The 22,255-nt window shown below is 37.1% G+C and overlaps 1 protein-coding gene across 4 annotated transcripts in view; it reads left to right on the plus strand.

Annotated features, from left to right (window-relative positions):
• Positions 1-20,918, plus strand: part of LOC114003637 (pseudouridine 5'-phosphatase) — a 61,987-nt gene extending 41,069 nt beyond the window's left edge. For all 4 annotated transcript variants that reach the window (XM_039383394.1, XM_027750792.2, XM_039383392.1 and 1 more), the window contains exon 4: positions 19,818-20,918. In XM_039383394.1, coding sequence (XP_039239328.1) covers positions 19,818-19,994 — 177 coding nt within the window. In that variant the 3' untranslated portion in view covers positions 19,995-20,918. The remainder of the gene's footprint in view (positions 1-19,817) is intronic.
• Positions 20,919-22,255: the final 1,337 nt, after the last annotated feature.

Genomic DNA, 22,255 nt, shown 5'->3' on the forward strand with positions numbered 1-22,255 from the left:
CTGTGATTATGAAGCTCGCCTTCCAGCTTCATAAGTGTAATAGACGTGGCTGTAGAGAAAAGATCATGAGATATTTCACCAAATCTCACAATCCAGGACTTCTGAAGATGTGCTTGTCACGACCCACTGGTAGAGGGTGTGATGTTGGTTACCATGTGTCAGAGAACTCATGTTTTATTATACAGTCTTCTTACCTACAGCAGCCAGCTCAATATTTAGACTCAAAATGTATTGGCTAACACTCCCTTAAATTCTTACAATACGTTTCCACAAAAAGTGTCAGCTAACAAGCCCTTAATTTTGTACAGTACACTTCACAGCTGACACAAAATACTCCTCAAAAGTTGCTGGCTCACAAGCCACAAAGACCTCCACAAGCTCCCCCATCCTACAACAAACTTCAGTGCAGAGTATGGGGTAGAATATGATAGCCATGCTTTGCCAGGGCAAAGCAAGGGAAGAAAACAATATCACCTCAGATCCTGCATTGGTGCTGCCACGTGGATGGTGCGAAGCTGGAGTTGCAAGACGAAGGAAACAAAAGAGCAAAAAAGGAGAAAAAAGGGAGAGAAGAGAGCCAGAGAAAAGAAAAAGAGAGAAGGGGGGCCCAATCTGCTCTCTTTTATAGTTAAGGTGGTGCATACCTCTTATGTAAATTAGACTATTTGCATTTTTTGTTCAGGTGTGCCACTTTCTGAGCCCTTTCTAATAAAGAATGGCATGAAACAAGGCTGTGATCTTGATCCTACCCCATTCACAGTCTTTTTTAGCATGATGCTCCAAAGGGCCACGGCAGACCTCAATGATCAGGACGGTATCTACATTCGATATCATACTGATGGAAACCTTTTCAACCTAAGGCGATTGAAGGCCCACACCAAGACCTTAAACCATCTTGTCCGGGAGCTGCTTTATGCTGATGATGCTGCCCTTGTTGCCCACACAGAAGCAGCCCTGCAGCGTTTAACATCCTGCTTTGCAGATGCTGCTGAGCTCTTTGCCTCCCTAAGATCTTGCTTTATGGTGAACTTACTGCTGGCTGCCGCAAGAGAGGAGCCTTGAAGAAAAGATACGAGGACTCCCTGAAACAACATCTCAGCCTTGGCCATATTGATTATCATAACTGGTCTACTCTGGCCTCCAGTCAGGAGGCCTGGAGACACACCATCTATAACGCAGCTGTCTCCTTTGAGAACACACGCAGGATCACTCTCGAGGAGAAAAGACAACGCAGAAAGAACCGTGTATTGCGGAATATACCATCTAAGGAGTCTTTCTGCTGTGCCTTTTGCAATCGGATATGTCTATCTCGTATTGACCTCATAAGCCACCAACGTGCCTGTAACAAATGTGGTTAGAGCCTTCCTTAATCTTTGTTTGCGAAGCCTAGCCATGAATGAATGAATCAGGTGTGCACAGCCAGGCTTTTTCCAGGAAGTAAGGTGAAAGTGGGCACTGAGCACCAGTCTCAAGGAGGAGCAGGAAGTTGGCTCAGAACAGCACTGCCCCACCTCCATGGGACCTTCTCCTTCGGTCACCTTTCCTGCAGCAATATTCAGAATGTTGGAGACAAAACATGCTTAGATCTGGTCCTCTACACTACTATACACAGGGATCTTTTCCATAAGTCTATAATAGGCCACTATTTTATATTTACAAGATAATTGAAGGAAGGAGATTGATTGTTTTCACGGTTCTTTTCGGTTATCATGCTCTTAGTTCATAGGGTTGATTTTCTTCCTTCCTCTTCTCCTGAGGCATGTGTGCTTGTGTGTCCACACATGCACACACCCACCCTCTCAAAGTACACCCCCCGTGTTGGTAGTCTTTATTATATATTTGTGGAAGAAAAATTATATGTTGGATGGCTTAAAGTAATTTAGCTTTTAAGTGTACTAGACGTTGCCCTTGTTACTGCAGTGCATGTTTATTTATGGATGTATTTGTCTTACAGAGATGAAAAAAGTCATTGAAATTCCATGCAAAAAGTAGCCTGGTCAAGGTTTGCTTTCACTTAATGTATCTGATTGGAAGAGGAAAGAAGGATTATAATTGGTACTTAGTCTTTGGGGTACCCTACTTGGGGGGTGGAGAGGCAGGAATAATTTTTTTTTCCTTGCATTTGTCTTGATAATGTATCAAGTAGCTGCTAAGGGACTTGATGAAATGTGATGCAGAATAATAAATTATGCTCTGCAGCCTTCTTTGCTTCTACGTGAGGTGAGTGTGTAAGCACAAAGAGACTAGTACACCTCCAAATTCAAAAAGCATTATATTCAGATTAGGAGGTCACTGGAGATGCATTGCTAATTGTTTTAGGGAACTCATTATGGGTATTATCACATATTAATTATGCATGGTAAGTAGAAAAAAGAGGGGAAAAATCCTTATTTTATGATAAATTGTTCACTGAGTTATCTTTTCTTTCAAGACCTTGAGCGTTTTCTTGAAGATGCCAAACAGCAGTCATTGAATAATTAGATTTTAATTAACAAGAATTTTCACAAAAATGTTTTTAATATCTTTGGGGTTATAGCAAGTATGAATAAATCGTCTTTCAATAAGATCTAGTGCACTGATCCTCTCTGTATGTGAAGTTACCTTTGTAATCACCCCTGAGCTTGTAACAATGCTTTTCAACAGTTTCAGGACAAAGAATGGACAAACAGTTTCAGGACAAACAAGGAATTGCATTGTTGGTAGTATTTTTTGGTTGCTTCTTTGTAAAGTATTGTCATGAGGAGACCTCTGGAAACCTTTGAAAGACTGAGGTCAACTATGTCTTGTTTTAATGCACTAAGGCTAGGGGAGAGTGAGTTCATTTTTGCTTTTTTTTCAGTTTTTTGTTTGTTTGTTTAAATTACTTGTTTTTTTTGAATATGTGATTGTAGGTAATTTTCAGAGACCTGGTGTATGTGGTAGGGTTCTGCTTAATCTGTTATGTGATAAAAGAATTTTTAAGAGTCTGTCTCTTTGGCACAGTTGCAGAAGACCTACATACAGAACCATCAATTAACACTGGCAAGTTATTTATAATCTATCAAGGCAAAGCATTTTGCTCAGTCTGATTGCCGTATCACAAAATAAATGGACTGATAAGATGATTACAAAGTGTACTCCATAAAGCAATGTTGGAGATTTTTTTTTAATTATTATTATTTTGGTAGATGTTAGAAAAATAAAAGACCTTGTAGTATATACAAGAGCTGAAGACATAAAGACTTGTCTGCTAAAAAGGGATGCTTAACATTTCCATTCCAGCATCTTTTTATCTTAGAATAATAGCATGATTCAAAGCCAAGAAGGAAATGATTCAAGTTAAGCTTCAGTAATACTGAAGTGATTCTGATTTAAAGTAGAATACAATTCCAAGCCATGGTAGAAATGCTGCCCTCCTATTCCATAAAAAAAAGTTTTTCATTTTTGTCTAACTGATACTGAATATAGGAATTACTGTTCATGCTCAGATTCAGTGTCCATCTTATTCAGTAAGAATAGCTGTCTCTGATGACAGCTAATACCAGAGGCTTAATAATCGCCTTTTAGCTAGAGGGGGTTGATTTATCCACTTAAATTCAGTTACCCCCATATCAAGTAGTTGAAGGCTCTTTTATACAAAACCAAAACAGAACAAAGCTATATTAACCCTTTCACAGTATTTGTGGGTTTTCTTGATACTGAGGTGTGCCTGGGACAATGAGTTCTGTAAATCTTTTGCATATGTTCCAATGTCAGATTTTTATATGTTGTGAGTGAGAAAGATAAGAAGTAATTGATCTGCCACTCAGTGTTTTAAGTACTGCTTGTCACATCTTTTTTTATTTTTTGCTCCATAAATAAAACTCTAAAAGAATCTGTTCAGAACCTCACCATCTGAAAGGGTTGTGTTTTAGATTTTTTGTGGGGGCTGGAGGGGGCGGTGGTGTGGTTGGTTTTGTTTTTTTTTCTTCTCATAAGTGTTCTGATTGCATTTCTTCAGACCCTTCCTACCAAAAACATGTTAACATAAAATAATGTCTGTGGCATGTAGTGTATAGTGTAATGTTCTAGAACATTCCAGATGAGACCACTTTATATATATCTGTGAATATAAACAATATATCCACCCAAGCTCTGAGTTTTCACTGAGCTGTCTACAGTGATGTCCAGTACTTAAACCAAATGTTAGAAAATGTAGATGTCATTTATTTTTTTTCTAGCTAATGTGTACTGCCTACATTTCTTGACCATTTTATTTCATTTGACACTTGACTGCCCAGTAAACTACCTTGTCACTCCAAGGTTCTTAGAGATGTTATCCCAGATGACCTACATAATTTTGTGTCATTAGCAGATTTTACCAAGTAAAGATTATTAGTCAGTACTTTCCTGAATAGAACCAGAATTATTTTAAAATAGATCTGCAACTATTTTCTAAAATACTGGCGCAGTAATGGAAATGGTTTTGTTGTTAGTAACTCCTTCAATTCATAGTTCAGTTGCTTCAAGGCTTCAAGGTCTTGCTGACTGCCAAAGACTAGTTGATGAGATTTTGCCTATTACTGAAGTTATCTTGTGTTACAGAACATGTTTTCCTCCATTAGGAAATTGTCCTCTTTCTCTTGAACAGATACCTGGTCACAGTGATTCTGTTGCTGTCTCCAGAACATATTATTGCATCCTGTAGCTCAGACTGGAGACATTAGAGGTTGCAGCCAAAAACTATTACAGACTCAAAATATTACTGATCCAAAAAAGTACCGTGGGCAAAAAACATAATGTAACATATGGTATGTAACATATCGTACTGCTTTTCACTTTCAATAATGCAGTTATCCCAAAAGAATTACAACAGAACCTTTCATTTTACGAAGAACAATCATGTATCTTAGGTAGAATGCATTTCCAGTTTTAAGATTAGGAATCATATATCATTTGAAGACTGATTTCAGTTGTGAGTTTTTATCTTTCCAGGCTAAAAATTTTCATTGAGATTTTTTTTCCTTAAATTTCAGCAAAAAATTTTTGCAGTTATTTTAAGATGTTCATCAGAAGATAGTAATATTTGTAATTATAGTAATAACTAGTAATATGATCATAGGATAACTTCTATGAATAGTTATACTCTTTAGAGTAGGTGTTTGAAGTTTGGGAAGGTGGAACTCCTGCAGTCAGGTTTTCTAGAAGTCAGGAATAATGTTATAACTCTACCATACTGTGACGATTACTAGACTGGGGAATGCTCCCGAGATCCCTGATGTTTATGTGCCATTGCTGCTTAGTGTGGTCATCATATTTATATTTAAGTACACATTAAACCGAGAGGGGGTAAAAAGCATCATATTCATGTATGCTGGGTCATAGGCATGGAGCCTGCTCTGGACAACTGTTGGAGCACTGTGAAATATATATAAACATCTAAGGCTATAAGAAGTACAGACACAACTTGTAGAAAGTAATCACTACATATACACTGATTGGCATTTATTTAATGAACATTGTGGCTTTTTAAACAAGATTCCAGGTTCCTACTTTAGATTACAAGCAAATATTGTCCCTCAGTTTTCCTCAGAGTTAAAGAGTTAAAGAGGTCATTCCTGATAGAATTAAAAAGCAAATCAGCCAGCTCTACATTAGCTTTCAGCTGTGTTCCCTGCTGCCCTGGTCCAGCAAGAAGCAAAAGCGATTTAAGCAAGACAAATTTCAGTTAATAGCTCAGCAATAAGAAAAGAAGGAAGAAGAGCATGTACCAGTGATTCCTGAAAGAGTGTATTTTTAAAGATACTGCTGAAGAGGGACGAAGAATGTAGGCATGGAGATTGTACAAGGCACGGAGGTCAGCATGATATAAGACATACAGCTGAAAGTGGGAGAAGGAGATAAAGAATGCAATTAAGTCAAAGGATAGAAGATGTCTAGGGAGTAGAGGGAAATAAAAGCAAGACATGCAGTAATTGTGGGTAAGATAATATAGGGCCTTGAAGGTGAAAATGAAAACTTGAATTTGTGACTGCATTAAGTAATCTATATAGCTTTATTATAAATTATAAAGAGTTAATAGTGTGCAGTAGCCCATTTGTCCTCATGGCTTTTTCAAGCATTTTTTAGGGACTGTAGATGAAGAATGAGGAAACAGTACGTAAGTTAATGATCTATATACTGAAATAGTAAAAGCATTTACTTTTTTTGAGGCTAAGCATTCTGTCTCAAGAGGATTGGTAGATGATGTGACAGGGCTAACATTATAGCAGAAACTCTTTGAACATTAGGATGCTGCATGTCTAAATTTAAAATCTCACAAAGATAGTGGAAAGGAGTCAGCTGCAAATGTGCTCTTTGGCATGTCTCTCAAAGTAAAGAGGTTTTCTTTAGAAACACTGATGTCAGAGTTTCATCTTCTAGTATTGCATTAACTAGTAATTCTAAAGTGTTTGGACAATTTATTGCTGTCCCTTTCTCCTGTCACTTGATTTTTTTTTTCTTATCATCTTAGCAATCAGTTGAAGAGCAAGTATGCTTGAAGGATGATTGTTGACTTTGAGTAGGCTGGTGTAAGACTTTTACTGATATCTTCCTATTTACAGCTCCTCTTTACAGCTGTGATGTTAGTAAATGACAGCCTTAATTTTCTTTAAGATGATTAATATTTAGTGAAGTAACTTTCTTGTTTCTCTGATTTTGTTTTAATAATACAGTGTTAATGAAGGGTGAATTAAATGTTCCATAAGTCAATTATTCAGAAAAGGCCTTCAGTGTAGTTTCTCTCAGAAATTTTGAAATGCAAATATTCTTTGCAGGAACAATTCAGTCTCATCAGCTTTCACACCATTTTTAAAAATCTGTGAATTGAGTCCTTAGCTTCTCTGTCTGAGTTGAGTATGTGATCTGGCTTTGTGTGAAGTGATTACTAGTAAGAGCTTCAGGCCCAATGTCAGTCCAAGGATGAAGAAATCCATCACAGAATGCTGTATTTTAATAAAAGGATTTCAGTTACTCGGCAGTATGAAGACATAATAATGCTTGTGACATGCTGTGGTGTATTGCTTTAGGATCAGACTGAACATTGGAATAATAGCATCATCAAGAAGAAAGAAAAAATAGGATGTCTGATTTGAGCATCGCTTTTCCTTCTATTGATTCTATATTTAGCGTAGTGTATGGCATGTCAGGCTCTAGTTATAAAGACCTATGAAAGAAACTACTTGGATTCCTGGTCTTGCATGTTAGGAATCAAGCAGTATGTGATTCATAAACTTGCATAGAATTGGATAGATCCTAAGGAAGATCCACTACAGGATGCAGATGTTGTGTTGTGTGATAAAAGCTTGTCTGCAACCCATGAAAGAGATGAGAGAGGTGACAGCAGGTGGAGGATCCCAAATCACACCCTGCCTGACTGCTCCCACACCTGGCAAAACCCAGTGCCAGCCCCCAACATGGGACTGCAGGTCGCAGGGGCCTGGCCCACACATCTGCAGAGCCAGTGGATGACTGAGTGAAAGCAGGTGTGTGAGCACTAGTTAACAGGCAGCTGAACAACCCTGTGGGTCCATGGGAATGCTGAGTATAAGGGTGTTGATCTGTGTGGCTAGCCATGCATATATAGACATATATATATATATTTGTGTATGTGTTTGTGTGCGTGTGCCTGCTGGGGGATATGTACTCAGCCTTGCTACTGTTTGGACCGGGGGCATGAAGCTGTGGCTGCCTCCCCTCTTCAGGCTACTAGATGAGGCTCTATCCCAGTATTGTGACCCCCTTCAATTAAAACTGTTTCTCATTTCTGTTCCCCTATTTGATTTTGTTTGATGTAAGTTACTGGCACCAAATATTTTTTTTTAGTTGAGATAGCCACTGTAAAAGTTTATATTAATTTCTAGCTTTATGCTTTTTATATATTTGTGTAAATTAGTTCATAAATAGTTCTTTCTTGTTCATTTAAAATTTCTCTTACTTCCATGCCTTCTTTCTTGCTTCAAGAGGAAGAAAAGGGGACAGATTGTTTAAGGAGAATCTGGATTTTCTGTTTACAGAGCAATAAGTGTTCCAAAATGAACTGCAGTTGTATATGTTGTAAAATTGCTGTTGTTTGACAGGTTAATAAATCTCAGTCAAAAGTCTGAATGACTAGAGATATTAAAAGCTTGTGTTACCTGACAAAACCAAACAAACCAACCACCCTTTTGCATTTCTTTATAAATACAGTGAAGGGTTCAATACTGTTTCAGTTGATCATGGCTCTTATTTTATTTGCAAACCCTTTGTCTATGTGTCTTCCACACAGTTTGTTGTTTTGGCCTTTTTGGAGTGGTTTTTGTTTGTTTGTTTATTTTTGGCATGTAAATCATAAACCAAAATCACCTCAATTGGCAAATGTTAAAAATGCTGTGGTTCTTCAACAAGTGCATATGTTCGTGGTGCAGACAATAAAATGCCAAACCTTCTGGTGACTTTTGCAAGTATCAGTAAGCTTATGAATTTTAAAGAGCTTAAATCTGTGTTTTCAAACCTGTGTTGATCTTGTGGGTTCATCTCTTATGTCACTTTCATGCACAGACTTGTGACACAAATCTACCCTATATTTAACCTGCAGTGAGGATCCTTTCAGCTACTGGATTTAGGTACTCAGCTGGCTCTGGATCCCAGTCTGCCTGGTTATTGGAGTCAAGCCCCCAAGGTCACAGCCCCACTCTAGCCCTTGGAGCAGATCCTTCTCCCTTCATATCCCTCCTCTTATCCACACGCATGCGGTGCACACACAGACAGGTCTCACAGACAGCCTCAGATGCCATGGTCTGTACAGCAGCTGGCCAAGGCTACCCTTTGGCTAGCCTGTTGTTCCAAGAGCCAGCGCTGACTGTGTTGTTGCCCATAGGGACATGCCTGGCTTCCAGGGCACTTCTCCTGCTTACCAGCTAGTCCAGCATGCTCTTTGCTAGCCCTCACACCCTTGCTTGCACACCCACCATCACTGCAGGTGCTGCACTGTGGGCACGTGGGTCCCCTGGTCCCACAGCGGGACTGACACTGAGACCTCCATTCACATGTACATGCACAGTAGTAAGCCCTTGCCTAGGAAAACTATCAGAAAAGAAGTTTAATTAGATGAGACAGGACAGGCTGTGCAGACTAGTGTAGGAATGTCAAGGCACAGAAATAGATGGTCCCTCCTCACACCCCACCAGCCCCTTCTGTCCCATGTTCCCATGGAGTGCCATGACCCATGGAGCCTCTCCTGCTGGCATGTCTGTGCGGGTCTGGCCTTGTGGCACCAGGGGTCCTCACAGGGCTGCTGGGGCTCCTCCTGCCCCATCAGGCATCACAGGCATGAGCTTCTAGAAGGCTGATGACTGCTGTGGTGGGTCTGGGAGCAGATCCCCACCCGTCCTTGCTGCTCCTGCTTTTTTCCTTTCTGTATGCAAAGATTAGCAGTTTTATCACATAAACTAATTTGTGTGTGCATATACTTATGTATTTCTAGATATGAAAATGTACAGATTCCTCTCTGTAGAAACTTGGCAATTTTAACTGCTACATTCCATACATGCTCTTTGTTCTTAGTGGTATTATGCTGTTTCATAACCACAGAATATTTGGAAGGAAGGATTCTTGTTAAGATCTGTCGACCTAAGCTGTGTTCCTTTTCTTCAACGAGGGTAGTTAGGAAGGCACCCACAGCAGGGAGAAAAACTTTTTTAGTTGACAGGAAAGTAGGAAAACATGGACTAGAGAACCTTGGCTGGCAGCAGCACCGCCACTGCTAAGCACGAGAATATCTGATCCAGAAAAGCATTTTAAGTGTTATAAGCAACATCTTTTCATCAAGATGCAAGGTGCTAGTTATCTCTCTGAACGAGCTCAAAACGACAATGGTCGCTTGATTTTGTAAGATTTTCTTCCTGTTTCTTTTGATAACAAAGTTAAAACTTCATCTAGTTGAGCTTATAGTAACAGTAGTTCTAGAAAGTAATTGTATCTTTCTGTTTTAACCAGTGGTATTCCGTAGAACTACCTGTTAAATTGCTGCTTCCATCATCTGTGGGGAGACTGTTTTCTATGGCTTTAAAAGTATTGAAATGTTTTTTCTGCAGATGCAGGGTCAATGGAGAAAAGAGAAGTTTTAGTGTCTGTTCTTACACTGTTCTCCTTGCTAAGACTAGAATTTACAAACCTTTGAAGACTATGAAACAGCAGTTTTTAGCCACAGATTTGCAGACCCAGAACATAAATCCCCAAGACAATCTTTATGTGTGGATGAGATTTTTAGTACTCAATCTTTAGTCATGTTTGCTATTTGATTTATGTTTATTTAATAATGAATCCTACCTGTATCTCACTAGAAGCAGTTGGAATCAATTAGCAAAGACTTGAAATATAACAGAAAGCTCTACAACTTCTAAAAAATAAAACAGGAGAAAAAAAAATCACCTGAGATATTTCCCATGTCATAAATCATTGGCTTTGAAATTCTCTTTTGCTTCTCATCTGACAGCCTGTCCTCCTTTATTTTTTGTAGTCACAGCATATTTTACCTGGTAGCCAGAACATATCATTCAAAGGATTGTGTGGCAGTGATACTTTGTCACCTTGACACACCTGCTGCAGTCTGGTTTCCCTAGGGAATCCTTATACACTGTCTGGGCGCTAAAGCCTCCAAGTTATCAGCAAAATGCTGCTCACAGCACTCAGCTGCTTGTCAGTTTATCCAGATTCTTGGCAATACCTTGGCATCTATTTCTTAATTGATTGTGTTGCCATATTAGAGGTGGCTTCTTTCAGGTCATGTATTGTGATGCTTAGAGCAATGTAAAATCATTCTTTCCAGTATGCCATGGTAGTCTTACTAATATATATACAAATAATTTGTTTTTAAAAGGAAATAAAAAGAGGGGTGCACTGTGCTTCTGCAGGGACAACTTAGTTTTGTTCTTCAAATAAGTGTGTGTTATAAGCGCATTAACTCTCCTGCAGGTGCTTCTCTGTAATTTGACTGCAAGCATTTGTAGAGAAGGCAATTTGTCTTTGATGTAACTGTGAAAAAATGTGTTTATGTCAGTATTGGGGTGACTTGAGACACTTCCTAATGGAGTGTTTTATATTCTCATCATAGGTTTTCTAATGGTCACTTAGCAATATGTTTTGTCAGTATTTTTTGCACATTTATTATTCAGACCTTTAAATTTATAATTTTCATTACAATACCATCTCTCTCTGCACCAATGAGTGTGGCTGCACACTTTTGAACTGGAAAGAAAAGCAAATTGATTTCCTTTGCTCAGAAAAAAAGGTAATTACAATGGCTGGTGGACACCAAGTTGACCGTGAACCAGCAATGTGCCGTTGCAGCAGAGGCAGCTGATGAAGAGGAGTGTTGCCAGCAGCAGATCAAGGGAGTCGATCCTACCCCTCTGCTCAGCTCTGGTGAGGCCATACCTGGAAAATGCTGTGTCCAGTTCTGAGTTCCCCAGCACAAGAAACTTTGAAGTTTCTTTGAAAAACTGAGTACCCAGAAGAAGTTACTCATGACAGAAGTTGCGTGCCAAGTGTAGTGTGTAGTTGCTGATACTATGGCTGGTATTCCTAAACTAATGTTACTGTGTTACTTACTAATCTCATATATATCTTAAATTGAATAAGCCTTAAGCCACAGAGAGAGAGACTGTCTGTACAGAGACTACAGGTAGACCATGTATTTGTCTGCATGATACATACGCAGAGTTAAATAAGCATTTTTTTTAAATTTTTGTTCATTGTTTACTCTGAAGCATTTGTTTTTATCTTACACCTCTTATTTCTTTCATGGAAAATAAGGGCATACTCTTCCTGTAAGCATGCTTGAGTCAAAGTAGGAACTGAGAGCCTTTGGTTGGAGTGACTTTTAGCATTCTTTTATCTAGCAGAGCTGTTCTAATAGAAAAATAGGCACACCTTGATAACTCTGGGTCATCAATGCATTTAAAAAAGTGTTTCTACGCAGTACTTAAAATAGCTAAATGATAGTATTAGGGGAATTGTGACAGAAGCATGTTGAAATATATTGCAACAGGAGATTAACACTTAAATAACTTTCTACATGGGAATTTTAAGAGTGTAATATTTTTCTTATTTATAGAAATATCTGGGCTTGGAGTTTACAGTGGAAATAAATTTTATAGAGGTGCAGTCTGGTTTAATGATTGACTCATATAAAGCTGCTTCATATTAACGGGCTTTCCATCTTGCTGTTTTCATAGGTTGAAATACCAATGTAATTAGTGCTTCCCTAAAATAAACAAAGCAAGCTGATAAAAACAAGCTAGAGATTATTGTGAAAAAGACGATTTCTCTACTGGAACTCTTAAAAAAAATACATATTCCTTTTTTTTTTAAACTTTCCTCTTACTCTTAATATTCTTTTTTTTTTTTAACCAATAATAGTTGTATTGATCTAGTAGAACTTGCTATACACTTAAAACTTAATCCCTCATTCAGGGTTAGGAGAATGTTGTCTATTGAATTTATTATTTCTCATAATAATTAGTTCAAAAGGGGTATATTATACATAGTATATGTAGGAATATGGTTTTTATTATTAATGCTTTTACTTTTGGTGGTAGATTTCCCGTCCTTTAGAAATAGTTTATTTAGCACACAGAAATGTTTTCTCAGCTAGAGAAAATTATGTAAGAAGTTTTGAGTTCTGAGCTCTGTTTGCTTGCACAGTCAAAGCAGCTTTGCTAAATAAGAGGCTGAGAAATCATCTTTTGAAATCATGAGGGCAGTTACTTAAATAGATCTGATTATCGATGTAATGAGGCATTTCATTTCAGATGTGATATTTTTAGATTGTGGTTGCAAAAATAAATTATGGAATTGTGACACAACCTCATGTCCACAGGTGGGCTTGTGTTGAAAGAGCAGGTTCTGCAAAACTGGGCACAGACATTTGTGGTTTTGCACATACAGTCAGCTTTCAGCATGCCAGGGAGAAGACTGTAGTTTGAAGGGATGAACCCCTATGATTCAAATACTGCCTAAAAGGATGATTTATATTTCTCTTAACTTTAGAAACTAATATTTTTTCCAACTTAGTTTTGTACATTGTTGTCCATTTTCCTCTTAGAAAATCTATAGCGAGAAGAAAGAATTGCCATTTTTAATATAAATATTTGTTTTCTGTAGTTGAAAAATGTAAAAAATTATTATTAGAATGTTGTTAGTGTTTTGTTTGTTGTACTTCAAGGTGCTAGTTTCTGGCTTCATGCTTGGGGTTTTATGCAAATAATCTTAAATATTCTCTGTGATAACTTTCAGCTTTGAATTTTGAAAGAAAGCCTCTTTTCTTCTTGATCATGAAGAGGTAAAGAATAACACAGCTACATCTCACCAAGTCACTCCAGCCCAGTGAAACTGTGTTATGTACAGTTCAATGAGAAGCTTGTACTGAATAAAAAAAAAAAAAGCATTTTCTGTAATGTTTTTGCACTCCCAGTGAAAACCTGTTTAAAGGTGAATGCCTCTTCTCATCCTTTCTTTCTTTATTGAAGAAGTTAGGAAATGACTTTATGTCTGAAGCATATGTAGGTTGTTATTAACAGTTCTATCAAAAATTATATAATGATTAAGTGATGTTTCCATCAGATTAAGGTAAATTTCAGTATGCAGGCTGATCTTTCTGTGTGGGAAAATAACACTGGTCAAGGAGACAGTATAGAGCAAAACCAAACTATTGCCAAAATAAATTGAAAAAAATTAGATTGTTCTGTGAGAATCAGGTGTCTTCTGCAGAACCAGATGAGTCTACTATAGGCCAGTGGTGGTGTCCAGTTACACAAAACAAACAGGCAGGGTACCTGCCTGCTGCACTGCACCTGCGGGTTTGCCATGAGGCAAAAAGTTCATTGCTTTTATTCAGGACATACTTATGGTGCCTACTTCCAGTTTCAGTTTGAGACTTAGAATTTGGGTACATCAAAACAGTTCCTCCTTTGGATGTACTTGGTTCATATCTCTGATGTGTTTGCTCAGGAGATGGGGCCGGCCTCTTCTCCAAGGTGAAGAGTGATCGTGCAGTAGGCAACAGGCACAAGCTGGAACACAAGAAACTCCTCCTAGATTCTTGGAAAACCATTTTCATCATAGGGGTGGTGAAATATGGGAACAGGTTGCCCAGGAGGTATGTGGAATCTGCATACTTCAAGACACTCAAAGCTAACCTGATGAAGGACTTAAGCAGCCTGCTTTGGCTGGACCAGCATTGGATAGGACTGTTTCCAAAGGGCCTCCAGAGATCCCTGTTAGTGTATATTGTCCTGTGGTTCTGAGCTCTATGTGCAAGGTGCATTGCTAGAATGTGTTGTGTATTACATGTCAAGGAAGTCTGGCTTTGGTAAAGATACTTCTGTGTGGAAAGGAAGGCAGCTCAAATTATTTCATTGCACAGAATTCCTTTTTACACCACTTTTAGGGATAACTGGCATAAACCCCCAGCACGTTACACAGTATGAGTAGCCTCAGTAGAGAACATCTTGAGTATTTGCCTTGTGTTCTCCATAAAAGAACAATACCCTTCTATGGCTAATCCAAGCTGCAGTTGATTGAGTTAGATTTCTGCTGCTGGGATAATTGGACACTGTTTCAGAAATGCCTGGGAATTTCTTGAGGCCTGTAACACAAGTTGCCATACAAAGTTCCCAGTGTGCTGTCCTCTAAACACATAGTGCTCTGTGAAAAGAGTGCTCCAGCCATCCGGAATGATCAGAGTAACCCCGCATGTAAATGTGACCTTCTCCCTGCCTCACAGAGCCGCTGTGTCTGGGGCCAACCGTCACTCACAGAAGCACTTTATTTCACTTGATCGAGTCTTGAAAACAAGCAAGAAATTTGAAATTTCTTCTCCTTCTTCCCCATCAAAACCATTTTACTCCTGGCCTTCCTTAAGATAATGTTCTGTGAACTGGTTTGTGAGAGAGGAGCTGCTGGTGTGGGCTGAAATGTAAAGTGTCATTTCTGCAAGAGCTGGAAATGCAGAGTGATCTAATTATGTGCAGATATAACAAACTTCCTTTTCTTAAATTACGCTAATTATTTTTTGTTTTATAAGTTTTATAGAAAATAATTTGATTCTTATATTGGTCTGCAACATACTCCTAGTAGCTAGTTATTAAAAATCTGAATTAAAAAGCATGTGTGCATATAATTTCCAAACAGTTCTTAATATGAATCATTGACTCATAAAGAATGGTGGGTGATAGTTAGTATTCTGGATACACTGGTGCTTAATTCATTTGATTTTAAGTTTCTAGCTTGTTTGTTCTTTTGTTATAGCATTTAAAAACATCTTAGCTTACTCCTCATTTTCCTTAATGGAACTAAGTCATAGGGCTTTAAGCTGCATGACTTCCTTAACAGCATATTTAATATGATTCTGTTATCCCTGGCTAGTCAAATTGGCATATGTCCTTAAAATAAAATTAGGTGTAATTCATTATTTTATTCATTATTGAGATTTTTCCCAACTACTTCTGAAAGGAATGTAAGTCCAAAGATTAGGAGAGAAACATTAATCAAGTTATTTCATTATTGTTTTTTGTTAATTCATCAGAGAATTAACACAGTAGGAGGCCAAAATTGAAAATATTGCAGCTGCTTAAAGTGGATTTATTCAATTATGTTTAAGTAACTCTAGTGGTAAATGGGTCACGTTTCCTCTCTCTTTTTGTGAATTTCCACTGCCTCGCATAAATGACAAACAGCATCTTTTCAGCATCTCGACATTTTGTATGGGATATATATGGGTCTGTGTAGTATTCTGAATTACATTATGGGTCTTGAAAATTTCTGGGTCACTCACACTACTGACACAGTTGGTCAGTAATGAATTATTTTGGAAATCTGAAAAAAATTGAGCAAGGGAAAAAAGGTAAAAGCTGTTGAACAAAACACAAACCATGACGGCAGTAGTAGTACCTTTCAGAGTGATAATTTATTTCTTAGATAATAATTAGTTTTGAATTTTGACCACAGAGTATGGGCTAGTTTTTCACAAAGAGAAGAGTAAAAATACTTCTGGCAGTGAAAAGTCAACAAACTATTTATAGAAATGAAAGTCCTGGGCACCTTCTGGTTAACGGAAATTAACAGTGTCATTCTGAAATCTGTGTGATTGGCTGTACTTGGTGAATTTCTTTCTGCAGCCTGTTTTTGGGGCTTTTTTAAGTGATATTATGGAATTTGACCTAGTCCTTATGGAAGACTGCATTGTGCATGTATAAGTAAAGTAATGTATAAGGTTACCAAATGTTTCTAGAGTGCAAATTTTACAAATAACCCATCATGCTTTTGAGCTGTGGGTTTCATCATGAAGGGGAAAAAGATCAGTGATAAATAAAGAAGTTACAGAGTATAATATGCAATCCATAAGAAGCCTCAAACATGTCACATTATGATACCAAATGTTGCTGTGTCATTTGAGGACAGATGATAAAATATTTCTCTTTGTTCTTTCTTTATAGAGCAATAGATGGTAGTGTTTAATTTGGAGATGAGTTCCATGTGTATAAATTATGGCATCTTTATTTATCATCAGATTATTTCATCCTTCATTCTGTTTTAGAGCTGATATAGTGCTGTCATATGTGGTCAAGGATATTTGTTTGCTAAGCAATCCCTATGCATATACATATGTTATCTTCACAGGTTTTCCAAAATCTTAATTTCAAAACTCATTTTAATGCTTTGTCCTTCCAGGCTTCTTGGCTATCTCTTACAGCAATAACATTTATGGATATCCCTGTTAGTAACACAAATATTCCATCTAGACATTTGCAGTATATAGATTAGAGAGTGCCTGCTGTACATACCAAAAACCTAACTAAAACTCTTCTTATATTCTTAAATTTCATGCAGGAAAATGAGGTAATGAGATGCTGCAGTGATCTTATTATTTCTTCCTTTCGTTAAGTGAATAATTTTTCTTTTTTCTAGATTGATAGAGTGAAATATAAATTAATATACTTTACTGCTTTACTTTTTTAAGCATTTAGTTCATTTCAAAGTGAGAACTGTCCTATATTGGTATGACCTTTTGAGAGATCTCATAGCAGTAATATTGATCAGTGACACAAGTTTTGGCAATAATGCAGAGAAGCAGCCAGAATCTCAGCTGAAGTCTGTATAAATCTCATCTGTCTCTCTGTTGGAGTGATGCTGATGTTGCAATACTTATGCAAAATGGGAAAGAACTTGGCTGCTTTCATGTCTCTAAATTTAGTGTGTGGGTGGGCCAGGACAGTGAAGAGTTTATAACATCTCTGTGTATTAATAAATCCATTTTGTGTGTGAACTTCTGTAAACCTTTCGTTATGCATTAGAAATGCTGCTGTGCTACTGACAATAAGTGTCAGTAGCAAGAAAGACTCCAGGAAGACCTAATACACTTATTTCCTGTAACATTCAAGCCACTGTAATTATGGGTCGTTTGCCTAGCTTCTTTGGTAATTAAGAGTTTTAATTGTTTCTAGTTCCAGGGAATTAGTTAAGCTTTTCATTATGCATATTGCCTTCTATAATCATCGGTTCCTCTCCTATGGTAAGCTTAGTGACATCATGGAAGTCAATTAGGTCTTTCAAGGCAGAGCAGTGAAGTACATTCCTTTGTATGGGCTAGATCAGAAAAGGTTTCAGAACAGCCTTGGTAATGCTCTTCTGTGCAACATTTAAGCTTACTTTTCAAAAAGCTAAGCCTGTCAGAATTTCATTTACTGTCATCAGAGTGCTTAAGGTCATGAACTAAGATATTGTTAAGAACAAAACCTATAGGCAGAACCATGCTTTCTTTCTAAAAGCAATTGTACCAAACTTTCCACAATCTTGGTTACGTACTTGCAGTTAGTAATAGTGATAATGGTCTATATTTGAAAATACCACATTGTTAAAACTGGAATGCAGTGACTTTATGAAGGAAATGAGCACAAAAGAGATTGGTGTGATTCCTTTGGCTCACTAAAAATCATTAATTAAGTTTTACTTTATTACATGCAAGGTAGAAAGCACATCTTACTTTTCTCTTGACAGACTCCAAGTGATTGCTGACACGTTGAAAGGCAAGAATCAATATTTTAAAAAGAAAAGAAATCAAAGGAAAGGGTTCTTCATTCCTTTTTCCTCTTCCACAGGCTCTGATAGATGGATATATATATATACGGCAGACAGTTAATACATCTGGCAAAAATGTTTTCTTTGAACATAATGAAGTTTTTGCAAATTGCAACTTGAATCTCTTAGAGCACAGCCAGAACAGACAAACATTATGCATCCCTTACTTTGTGCATTGAAATAATTGTATGTTGGAGAAGTTAAGAGATGCAGTATGCTCTTGTATGTTTATAGGATCATAGAATATCCAGAGTTGGAAGGAACCCACAAGGATCATCAAAGTCTAACTCCTGACTCGGCACAGGACAGCCCCAGGAATCACATAATATTCCTGAGAGCACTGTCCAAATGCTGTAAGGCTTGGTGCCATGACCACTTCCCTGGGGAGCCTGTTCCAGTGCCCAACCACCCTCTGGATGAAGAACCTTTTCCTAATATCCAACCTAAACCTCCCCTGACACAACTCAGGCCATTCCCTCGGGTCCTGTCACTGGTCACCACAGAGAAGAGATCAGTGCCAGCACTTCCTCACATGAGGAAGCTGTAGACTGCTATGAGATCTCCCCTCGGTCCCCTCTTCTCTGTGGTAGGGCAGAGTTGCACTGCCCTATGATTACTAAATGTGGGGAAAATTGCCCTAACCATCCCAACACCTGTTTTCAATTACTGAAATTACTTGTGGCAGTGATTTTGGCATTAGTAGCAGTAGCAGTGCTAATAATATTGATAATAAATGCAATATGAATTGCAGAGACCATGTGTCAGTATAGGTCATAATTTTTTGGATTGATGAATGCCAAAAGCTGCTTTGGATTGTCCATAACCAAAAATTCAAACTGAATACTATGTAATGGCAAGAAGAGATGCTTCATTATATAAATTCTGGAATGAACTCCAGAAGTATTATCTTTTATTTTATAAAATTTCAGAACATATTTAATATATTTATCTTATATATTTATTATTCAATATTCTGAATTTAAAATACAAAATCTACATAAATAATGTATGATTATTTTTAAAAACTTTGCTTCCAAACTGCAATCTTTAATGATTGTGACTGTTGTGAGGCATGGAACTTTTGACTGACTAAACTGTCTCTTCTCTAAATCTAACCTTGCAATCTAATTGCTGATTTTCTTTCTCATCATTGCTTTGAAAGAATTAAGCAAATAGAGCATGTCTTTGACAGCACTCCTCTGATAAGTGATTTTTGTCTTACTCTCCACTCATCCAAAGTCCTACTATTGACCTAGGTAGTGGCCTTCCCCATCTTGTGTATGTAGGAAACGCCACACTTGTAAGTGAAAGCCCTGCTTTTGCCATTTTGTAAAGTTGGTTTGGAAAAGTTAAATTGCCTGCTTATAAAGGTATTTAAGCAGTTGCTTAACTTTAAGCTTCTGATTAAACTCATCCCTATAAAAAACAAAGCACTTAGGAACATCTGGATAACAAGTTTCTGGGATTTAAGTATGTCTGTTGATGTTTTTTGAATTTAAATTAATTAAAGGTTAATTACCATGCAGATGTTTGAATTGAGACATTTGCCCTTGTTCTGATTAGGAGTGTCTAACCTAGTAATGGAATTCAGTTTTTCTACTAAGTTTCATTTGGGATCATTCTCTCTTTTAAAACAAACTATTTAAAGTTCATAGTAACATTATTCTTTATTTTTTTCCCCTGACCTCCTTGCTTCTCAGTGTCTTGTGTTTGAAGATGCACCACTTGGAGTCAAAGGAGCCCTGGCAGCAGGAATGCAAGTGGTTATGATTCCAGATGAAAATTTAAATCCAGATCTTAAAAAGGAGGCAACACTGCTGCTGAAGTCCATGGAAGATTTCAAACCAGAACTGTTTGGTTTACCAGCATATGATTAATGCCTATGAACATCCACTTGACTGGAGATGGATTAAAAGTGAAATGAAATTTTATTTTGTTTTTGTGATTGTTTTTCATCTTTTACTCTCTTCGTCAAAACTAGAGCACAAAAATCCCATTAACACCAAGTATTCTGCACAGTACCTTTGGAAAATTGTCTGGAACGTTTATGATTTGTCCTCTTGATAAATGCTAAATTAAAGCAGCATCTCCCTATGAAGTGAGTCCAGTCTTGTTCTCTGCACACCATAATGCTTTCTGGGAATATTATGAAACTATTTAGGCAATTTATTGTAATTGCATTGGAAGCTTCTGGTTCTGTTTCCACTTGAATGACTTACTGTTTAGATCTTAACCAGAAATCTGTTCTAGATTGGCTTTTATCCCATTACCTTGTTTTTGATAGTTATTGCTATCAACATGTTTATCCACTTCCTCATCCTGTACTTGTCCATCTATTCCCCTTGTATTGTGTTGTCTTTTTATTTTTTTCCCCACCTCTTTGCAAGGATTTTTTTGTACTTTCTGTGCTTTTTTATTATGTTTTTTCTTGGAGATTGAATGAGATGACTTAAAACCTCCATTATTCTATAATTCTCTCATTATCCTTTCTGACGTGGTGATAGCTGGCTAGGAGGTTTACAAGCTTATATGATCTTAGAAGTTAACCAAAATGTTTTGCATCTCGTTCCTTTCGTTTCCTTCTGATTATTTCATTCTTATGAAATTAATGCTTCCTGTCTCTATGCTTCAACTCTATGGCCTTAACTCCTTTGTATCCAAATAGCTTTTTGTAGGCTATCCTTACTTTTCCACTCTTACCTCCTTTTTTTTTTTTTGCCAATTTCTCTACAGAGAGCGTTGCTATCTATTTTTAAAATGCAGAAATTGAAGATTTGGCTTCAATAAATGCTTAAAATTTATTTTCCTGGCTACCATAATTTCCAGAAAATGTTTATGTTGTCAAATGTTCCTCTTTGTCTCTTTCTGACATCTTGTCAGTCAGTACAAGGACAAGTGTCTCTTTAGAAAATGCTAGAAATGTAGACAGATTTTGGTGAAATTCACAACTACATATATGACATGGTAGAAGCAATGTCTTTTACTTCGTCTAAAGAAACCTACAGTATGTAGGGCTTATGACAGTTTTATAAAATGAATTATTGTATTCAGCATTTAAAAACCTTATGAGTATACAGGAGGTACTCCAAAATCTTGATAAAATATCAAACTCCATAAAACCAAGAAACTTGAAATATGTCAAATCAAAGAATTTTGATCTTCCTCACAAAAATATTTTCTAGGCATTTCTGGTCTTTAACTGTTTTAGATTTAAGGGCATTTTGTCAGGAACAAAAATTAATGAATCATAGAGCCTTCAGTATTCATGGTGAGTTTCCTTAGATTTTATTCCTCCTGTATTTAAAAAAACCTCAAACTTTTACATCTTTTATGTTATTATTTTCTTTTACTGTAGTCTGTTTATACCTCAAAAATTAAGGAAATTTTATTCCATATGGTCAGTCCATAAGTGGTACCGGAATCTTTTTAGTACATATAATATAATAGTTTGCAGTTAAACTTTTAATTCTAAGGATCTAGAAGCATTTTTTAAAAAAGGGTGAATATCGATTCTGTGTAAGTATTCTGCATATTATGTTGTTTCTTTAGGCCCATAGATATTGCAGTCATTGGTGTTTGTACAGTAAAAACAACCTGTCCCACCCAACCTGAATTCCATTTCTGGTCTTCCCAGACAAGAGAACAGAAATATCACTGTATAATTCTTCCTTTGACTGATGTTACATAACACAAAATGTTACTGTAGAGCAGTAATTCCGAGCTTTCAAGTGTAAAACAGGTGCCTGTTGGGATCCCCTTCGTTCATAATTACTGAATTCCAACAGGGAAGTTACTAGGTAGAACAAGCTTTAATAAGCTATAATTGGTAACTTTTTCAAACTTTTGCATATATTTAATTTAACTGGGGAGTTTTACAAAACATAAAAAATTAGCCATGTCTCATTTATACTTTACTTTGAAGGAATTGTCATCAAAGTCTTGAATTTTCTTTTTAAAGATGTGGAGACATTAATAAATATATCACTGACAAAATCAGAATTACATCATGACCACCATGGCGAGATCAGCATATCCTGCAATTCTAATTTAATAGCTTTATCTTCTGCTGAAAATTAATAGTCAGAAAATTATTGCTCCTTAACTCAACAGCAAATCCTATCCCATAAAATTACTCTTC

Source organism: Pipra filicauda, unplaced genomic scaffold, assembly GCF_003945595.2.
Source record: "Pipra filicauda isolate LSUMZ 115617 unplaced genomic scaffold, ASM394559v2 scaffold308_size869403_pilon, whole genome shotgun sequence".
Lineage (NCBI taxonomy): Eukaryota > Metazoa > Chordata > Aves > Passeriformes > Pipridae > Pipra > Pipra filicauda.